This window comes from Cupressus sempervirens, chromosome 9 (genome assembly GCF_028749045.1).
Source record: "Cupressus sempervirens isolate cs-2001-9-10 chromosome 9, ASM2874904v1, whole genome shotgun sequence".
Taxonomy (NCBI): Eukaryota; Viridiplantae; Streptophyta; class Pinopsida; order Cupressales; family Cupressaceae; genus Cupressus; species Cupressus sempervirens.
In genome coordinates this window covers 12,774,919-12,796,421 of record NC_143126.1, presented here as the reverse complement: position 1 = coordinate 12,796,421, position 21,503 = coordinate 12,774,919, and the positions used below count along the sequence as shown (strand labels likewise).

Below are 21,503 nucleotides of genomic sequence, written 5' to 3'. Positions count from 1 at the left end.
TCAGTCTAAAATAATCACACCTCTTTGAATGATTATCACAGGCATGTATCTTCTACTGTAGGGCTGATTCATAGAAGTTGACCATGGAGAAGTCTACAAAACAAAATACTTTTCAGACTTAGAGCATACAAAACTTAGATTAACAGTGAAGATTTGCTGCAACTAAGAAGAATGTATTACAGTATTTAGAGTTGTGGATTTCAATGAGGAATGGATGATAATTTGTTTTAGATGCTTTACTAAATTTCATAAGATAAAGGTTCCATAATGAAAGCTTCATAAAAAACATTTACAAAGCTACATTCGCAAAAGGTCTTTTTTAGATGGTATGTGAGCTTTTATCGGGTAGAGCATCTTCTAAATTTTACAGTTTTATGACCAATGCCTGCGTCCAATTTTGGTTTTCTGAGTTTTTAAGTGCCCTCTATTTATTATGCTGAGTTGGTTATTGTTAGTTGTCTATCTCAGCCTGCAAGGTAAAGAACCATTAAAAACCAAATTAAAATTAATTGTTACTTCAAATATTAGTGGTTGAGATAATCTATTAATTTTTAATCAAGTTTATAGCTCATACGTTGTAGTTAGGGTTGATGTCTAGTCAATTTTATTTATTTATTTTCATGTAGCAGCTTTCTGAATAGTATAAATACGTGCCTATTTGCACTTAGATTATTGATCCTAATTCTCATGTTGATCCTAATTCTCATGTTTAATAACTGTTCATTTAGTATTATTGTTATCTAGAATTTATTACTCGCTCAATGAAATTTATTATGCCTATCTTGCTTATAAATATTTATTGAGATCACATTTTGTTTGGTAAGAGTTAATTTGGTTTGGTGAATATAAAGTCTTTGTATTCAAGGATAGCTTAAAGGTGTACATTGTGGCTCCATATCAAGTCTTGTATTTAATATAGCACAATGTTCATGTTTGTATGTTGCTGCCCATCAAAATCTGTTTATGTAATTACATTGTTTTTAATAAAACACGGCAAGTGTAACACTGTAAAGGTTTCTTTCAGTCAAATGAAAAGAAGTCCACAAATCTCTTACCTAGTGCTTATCTGCTGCATGGCTTTGTGCTTTAGGTTAATAAAACAGGAAGATTGGCTTTTCTTTACATTGTCTGTATTGCATACTCAAAATCATCCTACAAAACAATGGAAGTTTTGTAAATAGGGGAGTGCATGTCGTGTGTTGAGGTGAGTTCTGATTTTTGGGAGCTTCCCCTTCTAATTTGAAGAGTACTTCTATTGGACGTCTGTTTTGTTATGTGAGCGAAAGTGCAAATTAAAATTCTGAAACCTACTTGGTCTGATAAATACTTATCTATAAAGGATCCCCTAGGGATCTGCAATATAATACATATCATCTGATGATGGATAATGTAGTGTGAAATGAAGCATCAATGCTTAAATATTTTTTTAAAGGAGTCTTCTTAGAATCCTTATTTCTATATGATAGAGCTAAGCTGAATCTGTAATTAGTTGATTGGACTAACTGCCAGAATCATATTAGGACCAGTCATGGAACAATAAGCTACTTTGATATTTATGCATAATAATACCCACATTTCTTTGGCGAGTCCATTTATCTTTTACTTCATATATACTGTATATATATTGGAATCATCACCGAGCATGAAATAATCAAAAGCCCCTTTATGTAAGTAGTGTACTGATATGATACCATGTATGCGTCCAGTCTGTCTTCTGATATGATTACAGTTATGGTGGGGGTGTATCCAACTTGCAGACACCCTAAATGTAATTCTTAATGGCTAGATTTTGTTAGCCCTTTTTCTTGAAAAAAATCATTAGGCAACTATGTTCTACAATAAATTTCATAATTCACTTGTGATCTCGTGTAATGTAAAAATGCACCATAAACGTATTTGGTTCTTTCTTCCGTTTGCTTAAAATATAAAGTGAGTTAGCTTTGACTAATGCTATACACATAAAATATGAAAATATTATGGTTCTCATCTCTGATATCCATTCAGTCTGGATCTATTTGGTCTCAGACTTTTCGTGTGGGATTGCTTAAAGAGCATTGCAATAGTCAGTTTTTTTTCAGGTCAAATCCAACACACTCTTAAGTTCTATATATGGAATCCCTTGTTTGAATCATTAAGTGTCGTTTGACTACTCTGACTATTTGTATTATGCTCGTTCTGAAGTGTTGCTTAATTTTTTGTTTCATTTAAACCTTCATTTTGTAATTAGGGATATGGTCAGATCAACATCTTGTATAGTTTGTAAGCCAATTATTTGTATGCTTTATTGGCTATAGGTGAAGCATCCTTGGTGAATACCAAGATAAATCAGCGTGTTCCACAGCTTTATTCAGTACATCCTGTTTTCATTGAGGCCGGGCAACCTATTGAAATTGTTGCGTGTGGAAAAAACCTCTTTCAATCAAAATTTCGGTATGTTATCCAACTGGAGTATAGAGTACTTGCTTTCTATTTAAAGATTAATTTGGATTTATCAATGGGGGTCCATCTTGCTAGTTATATTTCTTGCTTTTTATCTTTCAAAATTTATCTATCTGTGTTATTTATTAAGATTGAGTGCATTATACCTTGAGTTTTGTCAGCCTAGGCAGTGCTTCAAAGAATCAAATCTTCCATCACAGTTTTAGGTTGATCATATGATTTTATAAAATAAGATTTATATGACTGCATACTTATTAAGATCTATATATACCTTGTTAATAAGAGAGACTGTATATGTTGATTTTTTTGAATTCATTTACATTTTGTCAAACTAAGGGGACTACAATTATGTCAGTATTTGGAACAAATTTGATCCCCTGCTTCACTTAGCACTTAACAGTTGATGTAATTCAAGTTTTAGATTGGGCAATTGAATGGTAAATGACTTCCATGATGCAGATTTTGAAAAAAAAAAAACTTGGTAGCTCCAAGCTTTTCCTTTTTATCAGAATACAAGTGGATGATATAGCATATAAAGTGTTATATATTCACAGGAACACAACTTAATTCAAAAAAAATTCTGTTTCTGTCTCTTTTAAAGTCCTTAAAAGATGGATTTTGAGCATATGGTTACTACTGGGGATAGTTGGGGATGTTATTAGGCACCCTTTTGTCCCCAAAGCGATAATAAAATAGGGGTCACATACCTTGCTGCACAATTGGCAACAATGAAACTGTAAATTTTAGCACCTAATGAGAATGAAATTATTATCATGTCATTGAAAGAACTGAAACCTTAAATAGGGTATTTATATTGACACTCTCAAATTACAGACATTATGATCTGCTTGTTGTCAGGGGCTAAAAAGTGTAACATAGTTCTCAGATTCGGACTCAGCTCAGACTTGGCAAGGCTGACTTGACTTGTGCCTCGGCAAAGTGAAAAAACCCTTGAAATTTAGAGATTTTAAAGGATTTTATTTAGAGATTTTAAAGGATTTTAAAGTTTAAACCTGTTTCATGCACCCATTATTGAATAAAGCTTAAAGATACAATGACATCATCAAATAGAAACTAATTTGATCAAATACATGAATATCTTAGTTACCCTGATTCACACTCAGCCTCCTCCCTCTTGACCAGCCTAGGTACATGGTCTGGGTATAGTTCACAGTCTGGTCCTGCCAGGGTTCGTTTTTGAGTAACCCAGTTCAAACTGCAGGCAAGGACAAACAGAACTAGGCGAACTGATCTAGGTCAGATCAAACCATTGTCGAAATTGGGCGAACCGGGGCCTGCAGAGGACCAAAATGTTTTTTTTTTTTTTTTTTGCACAAATTTTAATAAACTTTTCACATCCTTATGCTATTGTAAATTGATGTTGTTGTGGTTGTATTAAAGTTTTAAACAAAGGAGATGAAGACTACTTATATAGATTTACAAAGACGATATTTCTAAAAGAAACAATTGTGAACTAAAGACAAAAATAGAAACTATCTAATAAACTAAAGACTAACTAATATGACCATTAAAAAAACATTATAATATTCTAATACCCTTCCTTAATGTTCATTGTCTAACTGTTGTCTTTTGTTCACATATTCTTCAAAACATTTTGCTACTGTTGAGACCCTCCCTGGATGTGCAAAATGTTGATGACCAAGAAGCCAAAGTTCGTCCAAAAATTGAAATAGAAAAGGTTGCCCCCTTCTTTGCAATTCTCTGCAACAACAGACAATACCCTACTATTGACTCTGCCACCGAAATAAGTCTACCACTAACCCTCCCAAAATCAGCGAAACATCTGACTAGAAATCATCACAAAATATCCAATGAAGCTGCTCTTCACTAGAGATAGAGAAACACTGAGAACAATTAGCATGATTTTAAAGAAAAATCGGCAAACCCTCCAAACCTTGCAGGTGAGCATGATGCTCCTAAGCAGATGCTCCTAAACAAAGTGCTAAAAGCCATGTTTTCAAGGAGAAAAATCAATGAAAACCCAACACAAATTTTGAGTTGAAAATTTGATTGAGACCCAAAATGATTTGAGGTGAAAAATCATTCAAAATCAAATAGAATCAAACACACAGAGAATAGAATACAAAACTTCGCTTTTAGGAAATATGGTAAAATTTAATAGATGATTTTTGAGGAAAATATTATTAACTGAAAAAGGAATCTCGTGCAACTTTGCGGATTACAAAATTGGGAAAAAAATTTTGAGGGGAAAATTATGAAAACCCATAGTTAAAAAACTTGGTATCGATAATATCTCGGTCGGCCCAAATTTTTTGAAAAACTCGGAATCGGCAAAAACTTGGGGAAAAATTCAGCAATAAATTGGCTCTTTTATCGAACATTTGAAAATTTAAAATTTCTTAAAATATTCTTAAAAATGCATACATACACACCAAAGTTGTAGTATATAGAATAATTTTAGATATCCACCATATATCATTCAAAGTTTTAAGTTAAACAGTAATTCATAGCAAGAGGAACTTAGTAGATTAACATACGTATCAAGTACAACATCTGAATATAAATAAGTTCGATACATAGAAGTCAAACTCTATGAAACTACTACTTGTGAATACATATTAAGTTCAAGTTTCAGTATCAATGAGAACTGAAAGTAGCAATTGTAAATTGCATCTACGAGTAAAACTCAAAAGAGATTGTTGTTGCTGGGTGGGTGGTGTTGAAGTAGTTGTTGTGGCTCATGTTCCTCCTCGCGTTTTGTCACATTTGCATCTCACTCATCTGCTTCTCTCTCAAACTTAACTAGTTGCTCATCTGTCAATAAAAGTTCACCAACATCCGCATCCTCACCATTAGGAAGAGAAATCCAATTGGCTGAATATGGATCAATGTCATCCAAGTCTAGTGCTTCATATGAAGCTTGCCCTTTCACCTTCGCATGCAAGAGAAGGTTGTACTTCGCATAAACCAAGTCATTTAGGTGCTTTGAGTCAACCTATTACGTTTCTTTGTGTGTATGTTTTGAAAAGTACTCCAATTTCTCTCGCAGCCAGAAGCACTACAAGGCTGCTATAAAATTCTAATGGCAAGCTGTTGAAGATTAGGTGTTGTGGCACCATAATCTTCCCACCATAGATTTGCAAGGATTAAAAAAACCATTTATGTTGTGGTAGAACTTCCAATAAATTTCACGAGTGAAATAGATGGTATGATAAAACTAAACACATGTTCTTTTTTACTTGGCTGCAAGGTGTATCTCGTACGTTTGCAATTAGGAGAAGAAAACAATGGCCCCTCTTCCTTCTTGTAGCTCTGCAACTCATCAAGTATGAGGTCTTGGAGGTCCGTATCAGCAACCAATCTCGAATACATGTGTCCAAGCCAATTTGAACCTCTGCATGTGCTTTAAATGTGTTGGAGAAATAGGACTTGGGGTTCAAGAAGTAGGTAGCTGCATGAATGTGTTGGTGGAGTTGTCGGTTCCACCTACGATCAATGATGTTCCATATGGGTCTATATTTGGTCTCATTTGACCTATACAAGTGTTGAATGGCCTCTTTTGCCCTATCCACGGCCTCATATAGAAACCCAATGGGGTTTTTGTCCCCATCCACAATTCATAGAACCTTCACCAACGATTCTAATACTTGGACATAATAAAATATACAAAAATCAGCCAAGGAAAATATTTCAAAATTAAATACTAAATCATCAATGAATACTTGAAAGCTTACTTTGAGGGTCTCTTCCATCAGCATTTCAAAGCTAGCGTCAAACACAATCCTCACAATCTTGTCTTCTATAGGCTTCTTAGCATAAGGACTCTAACCATTTCTTATCAAGATACATGCACCTGAGGTCTAACATTGTCTCAGATATGCTTTGCAAGTTTAGAAAATTAGTAGCAAAGCGTGTGACCCCTGCTCATAAAGATCCTCACTACTAGTGTGCTCTCTCATAAGACTCAAGACCCATGTATGATTGTAGATATACTTAGCAATATTCCTTCCATCTTCAACCACCTTTTCTACCCAGCTCAGTTTCCCTAGATCCTCAAGAAGCAAGTCAAGACAATGGCAGCACAAGGGCTCCAAAATAATGTGGGATGTCTCTCCATCAGAAGTCTACAGGAAGCCACATATGCAACTGCATTATCAGTCACAATCTGGATGACACTAGCTACTCCCACTTCTATTACCACTTCATCTAACATGTTACACAAATTTTCTGCATTTTTTTCTTGATTAGAGGCATCAACTGATTTTAGAAATACCAACTGCCCCCTGAAGCAACTAGAAAGTTGATGGGTGTCTTGTTCCTGCCATCTGTCCACCCATCAGATATAATAGTGCAACCTTTCTGTTCCCAAACTTTTCTTTACTCTTCCACAAGTTGATGAATATTTCTTACCTCATCATGTAACAACAACCCACTCACCTCATAGGGAGTTGGGGGCTTGAACCCCTTACGAGACAAAGAAATGGAAATTACTACTTGATCCCAATACAAATTACATAAAGCATTGAAGGGAATATCATTGTGGATCTAAGTTCTTGTAATTGCCACCTTTGTCTTCTCATGCATCTCTTTGTTTCATGCAATGCCTAGCAAGCCGGGTTGAACACTAAGAGTGTTACGTGGAACCCAAAGATCTGCTAGAGACCCATTCGTACTTCTCGATCCTCGTATTCGAGGCCCAATAGAAGAAGAACCCTTTCCACCTATTTCTAATCCTATAGAACTAAAAGTCCCTATTGGGGCTGCCATGGCCTCAAATGTCCTCTTTTTTTCTGCCTTACTTTGTGCATGTTTTTGTAGGCTTGTCAAAGCCTCTCTTGTAACCTCTTTCGAACATGCTTCACACGGTGTAATATCATTGCATGGAATCTTCGCAAGATGGTATTTCAATTGACTTATGCTTGAAGTCATATGCTTATGGCAATGGATACATTTGACGTGTCCATTAATTATCCTCGGGATCCCTTGTTTCCATAAAGGATCCTTAACTCTGCCAGCAACCATCTTGTGAAAAAATAGGTAGACTTGCAAAACCTAACAAAAAAAATTCGATAATTTATAATTAGAAGTTAAAATGCACTAATTGAATCTATATTTATTGATAATAAATATATGAACTCTAAATAATAAAAATCTATTATCAATTTATTATATAATTATTATGTAAATTTTATTATAAAATAGTATATATCTTTATTAAAAAGTAGATTAATAATTGTTAATATTAATAATAATACATAACTAAATAAATTTAACTATATGTAATACTAATACACATTTTTAATCAGAATTTTAAAACTTAAGTTTTTACTACTGTGTATTAAAAATTATTTATGAAACCCTCTGTAATTTATAATTGTATAAAATATACTCTATAGTGCTACACTAACTACAAAATTATACATATTTCATATTAATTAAATCATTAAAAATATTGTATAATACTATAGTAATAAGCAATGAACATATTAATATATAAAACTTCAATTATAAACGCATTGAGAGCCTTTAGCAAAATACCTAAATTTTGCACATAGGGCCACGAAATGCAATTGCAGGGCCACGAAATGTAGTTAGAGAGCCAGCAAATGTAGTCGCTCAACTAGAAATCACACAGCAAGGTCAAAAAATGTGGTCACCTAGTTGCACGGATGAGCATAATGGAGTGTGTTTTCATGCTGCACTGTTTTTCACAAATAAACCCTAACTTGTAGGCTAAAACTTTTGCGCCATTTTAATAATATTATTGCTCACATTGTTGACTTTTTTTACAACGTTTTTTTGCTTATTTACGCATGCGATTTGACGGGTTTTCCAAATAAAACCACGACGGATTTTTTAAAATTTCATGGCCAGTTTTATGCACGATAATATTGCTTGCCATTGCCACTTGCAAAATATCGCGGTTTTGGCAATATTTCGGCGATATTTTAAACCATGTGAAAACCCATCAATTTTTTTTGTAAGGGTGGCAAAACACAAGACTTCACATGGTAAGCCAACACATGCAAGCACATATAAGTACATGCAACAAACATGCAAGTACATGCAACCCTCAAAAAACAAAGACTTTTGTTGCAATCAAGAAATCGGGAGATGAAAACCTTGAACTAGGCTTGCGATTTCCAGCAAAAATCTTCTAAGATGGACCAATATAGTTTCATAATACCTCTAAACTGTTTACCGTACAGGGTAAAAGGATGCTTATCGCATGTAGTACAGTAAAATATAACACAGAACATATACTTTATTCACATATGCAATATGCACTCCAATGCTTACAATATTATTATGATGATTACAATGATTTTGATGATGTTCCAAAGTCCCTTCTAGACGGTGTACATATACTTTCCCGAGGGGGTGACTCAACCGTCATGCACTCGTTCAGATACTATTCTATCCGTTAGCTACAATATAAAATTTACCGACAACATCATCCCCCTCAAAAAGTAAAGTCGTCTCTGGACGACCATACAACAAAACTCAAAATAAACAACTAATTACATCAATGTATAGATACTAAGCAAAGGGATGCGTCCCTAGCGTAGTGGCCGTTTGCTCCCTCAGTTTGTTCAGCTCTGCCCGTAGCTTGTACACTTGCTCCTTTCGAACTTTCAATTCCACTTCCGCCTCCATCTGAAGCTCCAAAGCTGAATGCATCATCCCAACAATCTCTCCCAGCTCTCTCTCCTTTGTTGCTAATTGTTCCTTCTCCGTGCTAATTTCAGTAGTTGACTTTGTTTGGCTAACATGCTACCCTCTCAGATTCTCAGGCTGTCGTCTTCGTAGCTAGCTTGGTAGCTGACTCTTCCCGAGCCCTCTCTACTGCTACTTGATTTGCCTGGCTCCTCCGAAAGGTGTAATATGCCTCCTTGTATATCTCCACTATCTCCTGAGTCAAAGCCTCTACTTGGCTCTCCATACCAAGACCTCTCGTCGTGGCCCAATCTTGTCGAATCTGTACAGTCTCCACTCTCAACCATCCCTGTTCCTCAAAACAGACTGTAAAGGCAACCGGGCATCCTAATTTCATGAAGGATACCACTCTCTCCAACTCCTTTACTACTGAGTCCAAAGCCTAAATCTTTGCAGAGGCCACTACCTAGCGAGCCCGAATCGCTAAAGCTGCTACATCAGCGAAGAATGCCTCTCTCATCCTTGATTTTGGCACTACTGGATGCTGTTGCACACCCATAGCCCTTTCTACTGCTTCCGCCATTCGCTCAACAGTGCTATGTGGTAGTCCCTCATCCTGTGTCGGCTCCTCCACTTGTACCTGCAAAGGGTCTTCCTCTGGAATTACTTCTCACATAGGTGTATGCAAGTATGCCACTCAAGGCGCTGGGGTACGTTGGAACCGCATACTCAGGTACGTGCTTAACTTTTGGGTTATGCTCTCTCTGTCTCGCTCAGGTGATGCTAACAATGTCGTATCCACCGTAATCATTGCATCTGAACCCACTACGTCCAATTGGACACTCGACGCCCTCAAACCCTCGCCTGTCGGTATCTCCATTACTCCTACCTCAGTGTTCATCTCTGGATTAGGTATAAGTACCTCAGCCCCAGTATCTGGTAGAGTCTCACGAGCAGGCTCCATCATTACCTCCAGAACGAATGTCTCCGTTGGTGGCGGATGTGCCTCTGCTAGTGTCTCAGGAATAGCTCGTGTCTCCGTGGCAGGTTGAATCGCAACTGAAGTCGGCATCATCACTACTGGTTGCCTAATCTGACCAAAACCCAGAATGCCATGTATATTAATAGAAGCCAAGTGTGTTGTCATTGAAAGTGTAGGCCGTGGGAATCTCAACGGTGTAGTTGTAATTACTTCTACTTCCTCGTCCTCTTCCTCCTCCCCGTCGGTTCCATTTTTCTTAGAAGTGTCCTCCCGACCACTATCAGTATTTCCACCATCTGGTCTTGGTCGTTTTTGTCTGACTGTGGTCTTGGTGCCCGGTGTATCAAGATGTCTCCACTGCATAATTGGAGGTTCGCTTGGCACGAGTGGTCCCGGTTTGGCCTCCAGTGCATCGTTGGGAATCACTTGTGTCGTTGCCTCCAAGAATAGCTCGATGGCATAATGCAGCATGTAGAATGTTTTGTGCTGTAATGTTATACATTCATACATCCGTTCAGGCAACCATGCAGCTCAGTCATACACCCTACCATGCAAAATTCCGTTCATCATCGCCACATGTGAGGTGTAGCTAGAGCCTGTGAGGCGATTCTTCACAATGTCCATCAGACAACGCCAGTGACCTTCCTGCATGTTGGATTTCTTCAACCCTCTACCCCTCGATGTGTTCGTGAGAGCTTCCTGTTCTGCCTGCGTTAGATCCCCACATACAAGCTGTATCAACTGTGTTTTTACTTCTCGGCTCAACTTTTTTGGTTTGCTATCTATTATCCTTCCTCCTTGTGCGTGGCCAAGTATCTCGAATACCCGTGTGAAGTCGGCCGGTTTGAATGATACCACCAAGTTGCAACCAAGGTAAGTAAATGTATTGGTTCGAGAGAACCTATCATACGTTTCTATCATGATGCGTAGAAACCCTTCATAATCTCTGATACAGAACACTGACATTTGTATTACCCACTCAACCCGTGCCTTCCGAATGCTAGCCTTTATCGGATGGTTATCAAGTGCCTCTTGCCACCACTTCCGACATTTAGCTTCATTCAATCCGTCAAATGCACCATTTTGCACTGTGGGAATATCTGTCGCAGTTGATTGTGTTAGTTGCTTCACTTTCTTTTTGCTTTTCCTGTATTTGTTCCTCCTACTACAAGGACTCCAGATGGCAACGTCTTCACATTCCTGTTCATGGCTGCAGTTGTCGTTGAATCCTCTTCCAATTCCTTTTTCTAGGCTTCTCTTGCTAGCTGAATGCATAATAGTTACCATTTTGTCGTTTTGCTCGAATAAAAAAAAAATCTGTTAGGTAAGTTACCTCCTTTTGTACAATTTTATTTCAAAGTTCCCTCTCCTATCTTTGGCGTCCGTATGGCCCTCACTCCAATGCTTTGTGTACGGCTTCTTCCTTGCCAGCTCTATCTGTTGTATAGTTACAATATTTCCTCCTTAGATTGTACGACTACCAGGCCAGCCGCGAAGAGGGCAGCTTGGGAATCCGAGAGGGCAGCCTTGTTAGCCAGACAGAGTTAGCTACAGAAATTAGTAGCGGAGAAGGAATAGTTAGCAACAGAGAAGCAGTTGAGAAGGAGAGAGAGCTGGGAGAGATTGTTGGGATGATGTAGTCAGCTTTGGAGCTTTAGATGGAGGCGGAAGCGGAATTGAAAGTTCGAAAGGAGCAAGTGTACAAGCTACGGGCAAAGCTGAACGAACTGAGGGCGCGGACAGCCACTAGGCCACGGACACATCCCTCTGCTTAGTATCTATACATTTCTATAAAAAAATTGAAAAGCAAATTTCTGAAGAAAACTCCAAATCAAAAGAGGCTTGAATTTTTCTTAAAAAATCTGCCAAATTTTTTAAGTCCCATCGACTTGCTCTGATACCATGTTATGGTAAATTGATGTTGGTGTAGTTGTATTAAACAAAGGAGATGAAAACTCCTTAAATAGATTTGCAAAGACGATGTTTCTAAAAGAAACAATTGTAAACTAAAGGTGGAAATAAAAACTATCTAATAAACTAAAGACTAAGTAAGATGACCATTAAAGAAACATTATAATATTCTAATACCTTACCGCTAAAAAGTGTAAGTGAAAGGCTTATGTTGGCTTCTAACTCTCGTTTGTGGTGTGGCAGTAGGTGTTTTTGTTGTTTAAATCATATGATTTAATGACACTGTGACATTTTAATTTTAACTCACGCTTCTAGGCTTCATAAATAAATAAATAAATAAATAAATAAATAAATAAATAAATAAATAAATATATATCCTTTAAACCCCTTTCCAAATTTTTTCCGTACCGGTGAATAGCTTCTTCGAATAGAACTCGAATTGGTAACTTAGATAAATATATATCGATCATATAAGTACAAACAAGAATTGAAATGGTTAATGACAAGAGTTTAGATATTAATGAGTCATACTACGCAAACTCAAAGTTGTAGTGTACTTAAAAAATAAATTGGGGGTTTGGGGGCAACACCCCTAGTGAGGTCAAGGGACAGCACCCCTTGTGGGGGTCTAGGGGCAGCATTCCTGCAGAGTCAAGGGGCAGAGCCCTTCACAGGAAATTAGCACCTTGAGAACCACATAAAATTTCATGGCATGCATCATTTTCTTGAATTTTTAAGATGCCAAAAACAGTACTGATAAAACCCAAAGTTGCAATTTCTAGATTTTATTTTCGCATCTCAAATTGAATGTTTAAAGGGGAAATAAGTCAAAACAATAAAACAAATTCTTTTAATGTTCATTTTACATTGATGCCGGCTGATTTAGGAGGCTTGGACTCAGCAAGTCAGAAGTCGGGGCCTTCTTGATTTGTCAAGAATGACACTGCTTGGTGACTCGCCTGACTCACGGCAAGTCAGGGAACTCTGAAATGTAAACATTGCATGCTTAAAAATGCTCGACTCCAACGCCTTTAAGAAGTTAAGACAGTGACCTAATTTATTTCGTTTTAACATATGACAATAGAAATGACATTCAGCATATTATGTTTTGCTCTTGCTTGATCTGAATTTTGAGGAGGAAATGCCAAATGCCTTGTTAATAAAGTACAAAATTAGTGATGGTTCATGATTGTTAGTGCCAAGGCTCATGTATTTTATTGAATGTAATTTGGTGATAATCTTCCTTTGGGATGGAATTGTTGGATTTTAATTACCAAAATTAGGTGGATTATTCAGGAACTATTTTATTTGAGAGTTATATTGTATTTTCTATAAGTTCTAGGTATCACGACAGGTTGATTTATAATTATGTAATGAAGATTGAGGTATTTTTCTTTTACCACACTCTCTAACGAGTAATAATAATAGTCTAAGTTAGGAAAGATGCTCCTTTACAGATTGTGGAAACATTGTAATGTCAAATTGAATTTATACAATGTTAAGATATGATAGCGTCGGTCAGAATTACCAGCATGGCAACTGTATGCACATGTGTGCATGTAGTATACCAGTTCACCATGTGAACTGATATACATGCATACTCACACATATGCATAGACATTGATTTTAGCTTGCCGAGATCATCCTGTTATTAATCTGATTTTATCATCATTGAACCAAGTATGGAAATCAGAATGATTAGATTATAGTTCTCTTGGATCAAGCATTATGTTCTTGATATAATGTCGATCATGCATTAGATCGAGCAAATGATCTATTGCCTTGTACAGATTAGAAATCATAAAGGAATCTGTTTAATAAACTAATTACACCCGATCAAGGATTGGGTCCTTCAACAATTTGTTAATTATACCATCGTGTCTTTTCATGGATGAATAGACATGTCCGCCCATGTCTTGACTATTGGTATGGATATAATTTATAAATATGAACCGATTCAAGAGATCAATATCATTGAAATCAATAAATGATACATTTCTCTACAGATTGGGACTGCAGTACAGTAATAGAATTACTTTCACTTTCCAATTCAGTTTTCAGAATTAAATTAATTCATATTCATTCCATCTTGATTATTACCTTCAAGCAAAGCATATATAGATTAGTATCCATCAAATCTAAATAATCTCTGTTACCAGGTTAGCACCCTGCAGCCTGGATTTTGGTCCGGGTTCATGTGGGTCTGGATTTGCATATGGGTTCACTGCGGGTTCGGGCAGAATTGTTGCTGGTACGAATCTGGGAGAACCCAGGAGGACCTGCAGCAGTAGGGTCCAAAAAATGAAATAAAACAACTTAAATTAATGTTTTTAAAATTTTTTTTTTAATGTAACCCTAGAAGGAGCCTAATAAAAAACATTTCACTCATTTGCTCTCTCATTTTGGTGTGCGGGTATTTATTAATGAGCCGGTATTTAATGTTTATCTTTGACATTTGGCATTGATCAATGATCAAGCAACATATATTCATACTATGAAATGACTAAGTATTGCAATTATGTATGTTTCTCTTTTTTTTTTGTACACACACACACACTAACACACTCATGAACCTAAATGGGAAAAAAATTGCCAGAACCCACGAATTGGTAACTTGGGAAATAAGCCATAACTATAACAATCTGATCATTAGTTTAATTATCATCTACATACAAAGTCAATCCTGGAAGATTAAAGATTGTTGAAAATATACGGATTTAGAGAGACATGGGCTGGAATACAGATGAGGTTGAGATGACCATCCATTTTCTCCACTTAGTCAAGTCAAAATAGGCCATCACAGTAATTTGACTCTATAGCTAATTAAAACAAAAAAGCTCAGGTGATGTAGAGGAAATTGATGAAAACAGAAAAGAATTACAGATATAGCTGTCCTACAAATGAGTCAAGACCCGCTGCAACAATCGCTAAGCTTAAAAAAAAAGCTGTTGTGGATAGAAAATCATTTCTCCAGGTATTGATATTTTTGGTGGATAGATCTGCTAAAGAAAGACAACTTTGTTTTCTCGCTCATTGCCACAACCCACACCTGCACTTTGCTATTTTTTAAACAATGTCCTTTCTAGAAGCAACTTCATACTCCTTTTTGTTAAAATTATTGAATCAGACATAAGATGAACAAATAAAACAATCCAAGGATAAGACAATAACAATTATCCTGGGAAAAATCCTCCTCAGCGAGGGGAACAACCCAGCCCACCAAAATTGCAATATCTTTATTTAGAATTTCAGGAGATATTACATATCGGAGTTTGTTAGAGAATCAAATTTGATCAATCAAAATATCAGAGAGAATTAAAAATCTCTGATGTAACACACTCATAGGAGCTGCTGAACATATATAAATCAGAATACAAAAATTTCTTTGTGCAGGATAAATCACACCAAATACCACAGAGCTAATGTAATCAGAAAATATATATCTGATACAACTTTTTTTTCTCGCTCATTGCCACAACCCACACCTGCACTTTCCTATTTTTTAAACAATGTCCTTTCTAGAAGCAACTTCATACTCCTTTTTGTTAAAATTATTGAATCAGACATAAGATGAACAAATAAAACAATCCAAGGATAAGACAATAACAATTATCCTGGGAAAAATCCTCCTCAGCGAGGGGAACAACCCAGCCCACCAAAATTGCAATATCTTTATTTAGAATTTCAGGAGATATTACATATCGGAGTTTGTTATAGAATCAAATTTGATCAATCAAAATATCAGAGAGAATTAAAAATCTCTGATGTAACACTCATAGGAGCTGCCGAACATATATAAATCAGAATACAAAAATTTCTTTGTGCAGGATAAATCACACCAAATACCACAGAGCTAATGTAATCAGAAAATATATATCTGTTCCAGATCAGAATTAACAACTTCTATATCCATATAATTTGCACCATAAACTTCTGCTTGAATATGAACAATACCAAAGTTTAGAAATTCTCTGCCCTTCACAATCCAGAATGCTATGCGATACTTCTTCTGTATATCTTTCTCGACACAAGAATATGATGAAAAATATAGCTACACAAAAACAGTCATTTCTTTCCTTAAAACCTCTGTCGGTTTGAATAACTCCAATAAAACTTCATGCACTTGAATATGTCTAAAGTGGTTATCATAATAATTTATCGCTAGACGTTACATAGTGAACATAGCAAGTGACATGAAGAAGAGACGAAACAGCATTTGTAGACACTGAGGTGGGTGCTCATGAGAGCCAAATCATTATCATACATGCCACATTTACACAGAAATAGATACGTTGCCTGCCAATATACCGAGAATAAAGATAGATGCCATAGCGGGATGGAATAATCAGGACAATATACAGAAGAAGCCTTTTCAGATGCACACAAGGAATTTAGAATCAACAGCAATAATAATAGGTAAGCTGATATCTATTGCAGCTACAATTGTTAACAGTCTTGGCTGGAAAACAGAGCTTCTGAACGTTCCAACAGAATTAGAGGTGCAATCACTCTGGCTAAATGTTCTTTGTTACTAGAAATTTAAGGGAAGGAAACCTATACTAAGGGAATGTGCATTACACTTCTCCCTTGCGTTTTGAGAAGATTCAAGAAAAGGGCGCTTCTCTAAACAAACATCAAACTCAGAGATAGTATTTGTCCTATTTTCATTAGCTCTAACATCGCCTATAGGATTGAAGATTACCTATGCTCCACGGGGACGCGTCCCCTACCTCTGTACCCTAGTACCCGTACCGGGTACGAAACGGGGACGCGGGTACGGATTTTGGACGTACCCTGCGACGTCCCTTTTTGAGGGGAAAGGGGACGGTCCCCGAAACGCAAAAAAAAATTTCGTAGGAAACTTGGGTACGGATTTCCGTACCGGGGACGGCGTTCCCGTCCCTCGCCCGTACCCTTTTGCCCACGCCGTCCCCTATTTTCCAGCCGGCCACGGGTGAGTTAAAAAGTTAAAAAAAATGGTTTTTTAAAAAAAAAATTTAATCTTTTCTATTCCACCTAGGGCCCACATGGATGTTAAGTTGTTAACCCTAATGTGTCTTCTTAAATAGTTAAAGTTGGAGTTCATTGCTCATTTGGAGTTGTTTGCAAGTTGGGAAGAGGAAGAGGAAAACATTGAACATTCAACAACAACAAAAGAGGAGTGTGTTTTGGAGGTGGAAGAGAAAGTTTTGCCTTCATTTCTACTTCATTCCAGGTATGTTTTTTATTTTCTTTTTGTTTGATTCAAACTTCATTGTTGTTTGTTGTCATTTTTCATTTTTTTCAATGACGTAAAGAGGGCATGTTAATGGAACATTGAAATTTTTTTTTTTCTATAACTTGCAGCAGTATACTATAAATCATTGTAAAATCCAAAGGCAAAAACATGAGCAGCAGTGAGAGTGAGGGAAGTAGTGATAGCATGGAAGTTGCCATGCAAGAAACTCAAGTGTCACAATTACAAAGACCAAGAAAAAGACCTAGGGCAGCCATTGATGAGCCTAATGTAGATGTCCCTATGCCTAATCCATTTGAGTGCCCTTCCAAAGCCTTAAAACAATATGCCAAAGGCCCATTCAACCCTAAGAAACCTCTCCTACAATTTGCCACAAAAGTAGACAAGAATAAGAAGAAAAATTCGGGGGGTAGTAGGGAATGGGAGTGTCATTTATGTAAGAAGCATTATTTTGGGAGCTACACAAGAGTGTATTGCCATCTTTTATGGATAGGTGGGCAAGGGGTGAAAGGTTGCAAAAAAATTACGGAGGAAGAAAAACTTGAGGCCAATAGGTTGTATGTGGAGGGGGAGTTATTGAAATCCGGGGGTCCTATGAGTAGCACACCCACACCCTCATTGACTCCCACTAGCACTGTTAGTAAAGGGAAGGGAAAGGCCAAGACTAAGAGAGATACCAATGTGGCTGATTTATTTAACATACAAGCAAAAGATAGAGCTGAAGAGTCCATTGGCAGATTTCTTGTTGCTCATGGCATACCATACCATGTTTCTCGTTCCTCATTCTATAAACAAATGTGCAAAGATATTTATGCTGCTGGTCCCTCATTTGTACCACCAGGAGAGACTAAATTACGCACCACTATCCTTGACAAAGAGTACTCAAAAGTAAACATTTTGATGGAGGATATGAGGCAAACATGGATGAGTGATGGATGTTCTATTATCATGGATGGTTGGATCGATATCAAACATCGGCCACTCATCAATCTTATTGTCACTAGTACAGCAGGGGCCTATTTTCTTAGAGCCATTGATTGTTCGGGAAAAAAGAAGGATGCATCCTTCCAATTTCAGATTTTGAAGGATGCTATAGAAGAGGTAGGGATTTCAAATGTTGTGCAAGTAGTCACTGATTCAGCCCGTGTGTGTAAATCAGCTGGATTGATAATAGAGAGCACCTATAGACACATTTTTTGGACCCCATGTTGTGTACATGCATTGAATAACACCTTGAAGGACTTTGGGAAAATTGATTGGATAAAGACTATGGTGTTTGAGGCTAGAGACGTGCAAATGTTTATTTGCAATCATCACACATCTCTTGCATTATTTAGGACATTTTCCAAAAAAGAATTCCTCAAGCCTGTGGAGACTCGATATGCTAGCTACTTCATTTTGTTGGAGAGGATGCTTGAGGTCCAAGAGGCCTTACAATCCATGGTGGTCAATGCAGAGTGGAATAGATGGCATGAATCAAGCACCCCAGATGGAAGACTTGTCAAACGAAGAATCCTAGATGAACATTGGTGGACCACAATGAGGTAAGAAACTTAAGAATTGGTGGATATCATAATTGTTATTATTGCTGATTTAATAAAAAAAAAAATTTGATTTAAGCACTTGCTGATTTTTTTAACATATTATGTTTCTCTTTGCAATTTTCTTTCATTTGCAGATACATTTGCTCCTTCATTGACCCTATTGTGCAGGTCATTAGATATGCTGATACTGACTCTCCTAGCCTTGGAGAGATTTATGAGACTTTTGATAGCATGCTTGGGCAGATCAAGCAAGCTGTTAAAGATAAGGAACCTACTTTGGAGTTCTACGAGGAGCATCTTAAGCCCATTGTAATGAAAAGGTGGAACACTATGAACAACCCACTTCATATGGCAGCCTATGCAGTCAATCCAAAATGGTATGCACCAAGGCCTGGGAGAGTGCTTCCATCTAATGATGAGGAGGTGAGTTTAATTTATTAAAGAATTCTGATTTTATAATACATTTTTAAATATTTTATTTTATTTGTAAAGTTTATAAACTCTAAGTTCTCACTTCTTAATTTTTGTTTGTTCAATATAGGTGAAGGACGGCTTCTTCAAGGCCCTTTCAAAAATGTATAGTGCAGAGGATGCTGCAAAAATTCGAGGGCAATGGCTTGACTTTGCCAATCTTCGTGGTCCAACATTTGGTAGACCAGAGGCGAGGACTGATAGAGCTACATTAGCTCAAAAGGACCCGATTGGATGGTGGACATGGCATGGTAGAGATGCACCTGAGCTGAAAGCCCTTGTCACCCGTCTTCTCTCACAGGTTGCGAGTTCCTCTGCTGCAGAGAGGAATTGGTCTACATATAGCTTCATTCAATCGGTCAAGAGGAACAACCTTACCTCTAGACGATCAGAGAAGCTTGTGGCTGTTCATAGTGTATTGCGACTATAGGAGCGACAGAGTCTTGAGTATCGACAGACTCCAGCACTACATTGGGATGTTAATCCTGAGGATGCATTGCAGATTGATGAGGATAACACACCCCCAGGGCTGCTTGGAGTTCCATTGGATGAGGACCCTCTGCCTACCCCTGCCAGTGATTCAGAGGATGAGATTGATGATGATCTTGATTTAGATAGAGATTTAGATTCCTAGAGGACAGCCATATATTTGGCTTTCTGCTTTTCAGATACTCAGATACATTATTGCTTTTGATTATTATGGAGTTGGACATCTCATTTACACTTCTAGTATTTACTTTCATTGTGTCATTTTGATTTTCATTTCATGCATGATGATGATAGATTGATACTTGGAGCCTTTGGGCATTTTTGCTAATTGTATGCGATATTCGGATATATCATCATATCATATTCTCATTTTGATTCTAATCTTAATAGTTTTCAATTTCCATGTATTCTATGGTGAATGGTTTATCAATGTTATGATTTATCATTGTTATGGTATGCATATCAGAAATATATCTCTAAAGAAGTCTAATTCTCCATATATAAAAAATTTAAAATCCCCTATATTTTATAGCCGTCCCCTGAGGTCCCGTCCCCTAAATTTTGGCTTCGACCCGTACCCGTACCGGAAACACGTTCCCGTCCCCTAAAACGTCCCCGTCCCGGAAACTCCGTGGAGCATAGAAGATTACAGATTTCTAGCAATGAAAGATTTTGCTAACACACAATAGAAAATGAGAACAATAAATTAATTTCATTATATTATGTGGAGATGAATTACAAAGAATATAATGGCTTATACGAGATCTTTCTTGATCTGAATATCGTCTGCAAGCTGCCATTTTTCAGTTGAAAACATGCCTATATGATTGATAGACACGACTTCAATTGGTTTCATCGTCAGAAAGTTTGTACTTTTATGAGAGTTGTTTTTGTGATGATTTGAACCATTGAAGAGATGTCTTAGAAGATGGGTGCAGATGGCAGATTGAAGTAGAAAGTCAAGTCTGACGAAATCACTGGTTAAAATTGGTGGCAAAGTCAATCAACTGTTCAATTAAAAATTGTCTAGGTGAGAGTACATCAGCTGCTACTAACAGAATCAACAAGAGATATTAAATCAAAAAATTGTTGTATGAGATCAGCACTGATTTCCAATATAAAATATTACATCTTATCAACATTCATATAAATAATCTCCTTGGATTTCTCTTCCACATTTATGGTCAAAGTCTCCATTTCGATTGAGAGGTTTTGTGAGTACCTATTACGAAGTAATTGGAAAATCTTTGCTTGTTATTAACAGTGATCAAGAGATCAATTTATACAAGAGATTGAATGATGTTTCCGTAGGAAACAATTGTAAAGAATAGAAACATTCTATTCTAGAAACAAAAACCTAAATATTAGAAACATTCTAATATTTACATGAGATTACAATAGATAACCATTAGATACTAAATAAAGATAATAGAAACTATCTATTATTGTAATACCCTCCTTTAATGGTTAACCTATCTAGAGCAGGAAGTTGTCAAAAAGCATAAAAGGCGGATTGTGCTCAGAGTGCTCCGCACTGTTCACAATGGGTTGCAGACCAAATTGCTTAGAGCAGGACCAGCTTGAGTAGGTTGAGTTGTACTACCCAAAACCACCTTATCGCTGTCATGATATTCGAAGATGGTTAGCATCCGTTGTTTCCACGTGCTATAATTGCGATCCTTGAACTTTTGATTTCCCTCGAGCAGAATGTATGTTAGAGATGCCAAAGCACGTTTTCCAATGAAAAAGCGTGAAAATCTGTGAAAGCATGTACTTCGAGGCAAAAAAAAAT

The 21,503-nt window shown here is 36.9% G+C and overlaps 2 protein-coding genes across 2 annotated transcripts in view; both read left to right on the top strand.

The window, feature by feature from the left end:
* SPL7 (squamosa promoter binding protein-like 7) overlaps window positions 1-21,503 on the top strand; it is a 75,590-nt gene that overhangs the window by 29,728 nt on the left and 24,359 nt on the right. The window contains exon 8 of the mRNA XM_089802896.1: window positions 2,295-2,430. Within this exon, the coding sequence (XP_089659022.1) occupies window positions 2,295-2,430 (136 nt within the window). The remainder of the gene's footprint in view (window positions 1-2,294; window positions 2,431-21,503) is intronic.
* Window positions 17,050-19,972, top strand: LOC149537400 (uncharacterized). Its single transcript, XM_089802897.1, has 4 exons — window positions 17,050-17,186; window positions 17,318-18,751; window positions 18,886-19,174; window positions 19,293-19,972. Exons 2-4 carry the CDS (start codon window positions 17,358-17,360, stop codon window positions 19,650-19,652), a joined length of 2,043 nt encoding a protein of 680 aa, XP_089659023.1. The 5' UTR covers window positions 17,050-17,186; window positions 17,318-17,357; the 3' UTR covers window positions 19,653-19,972.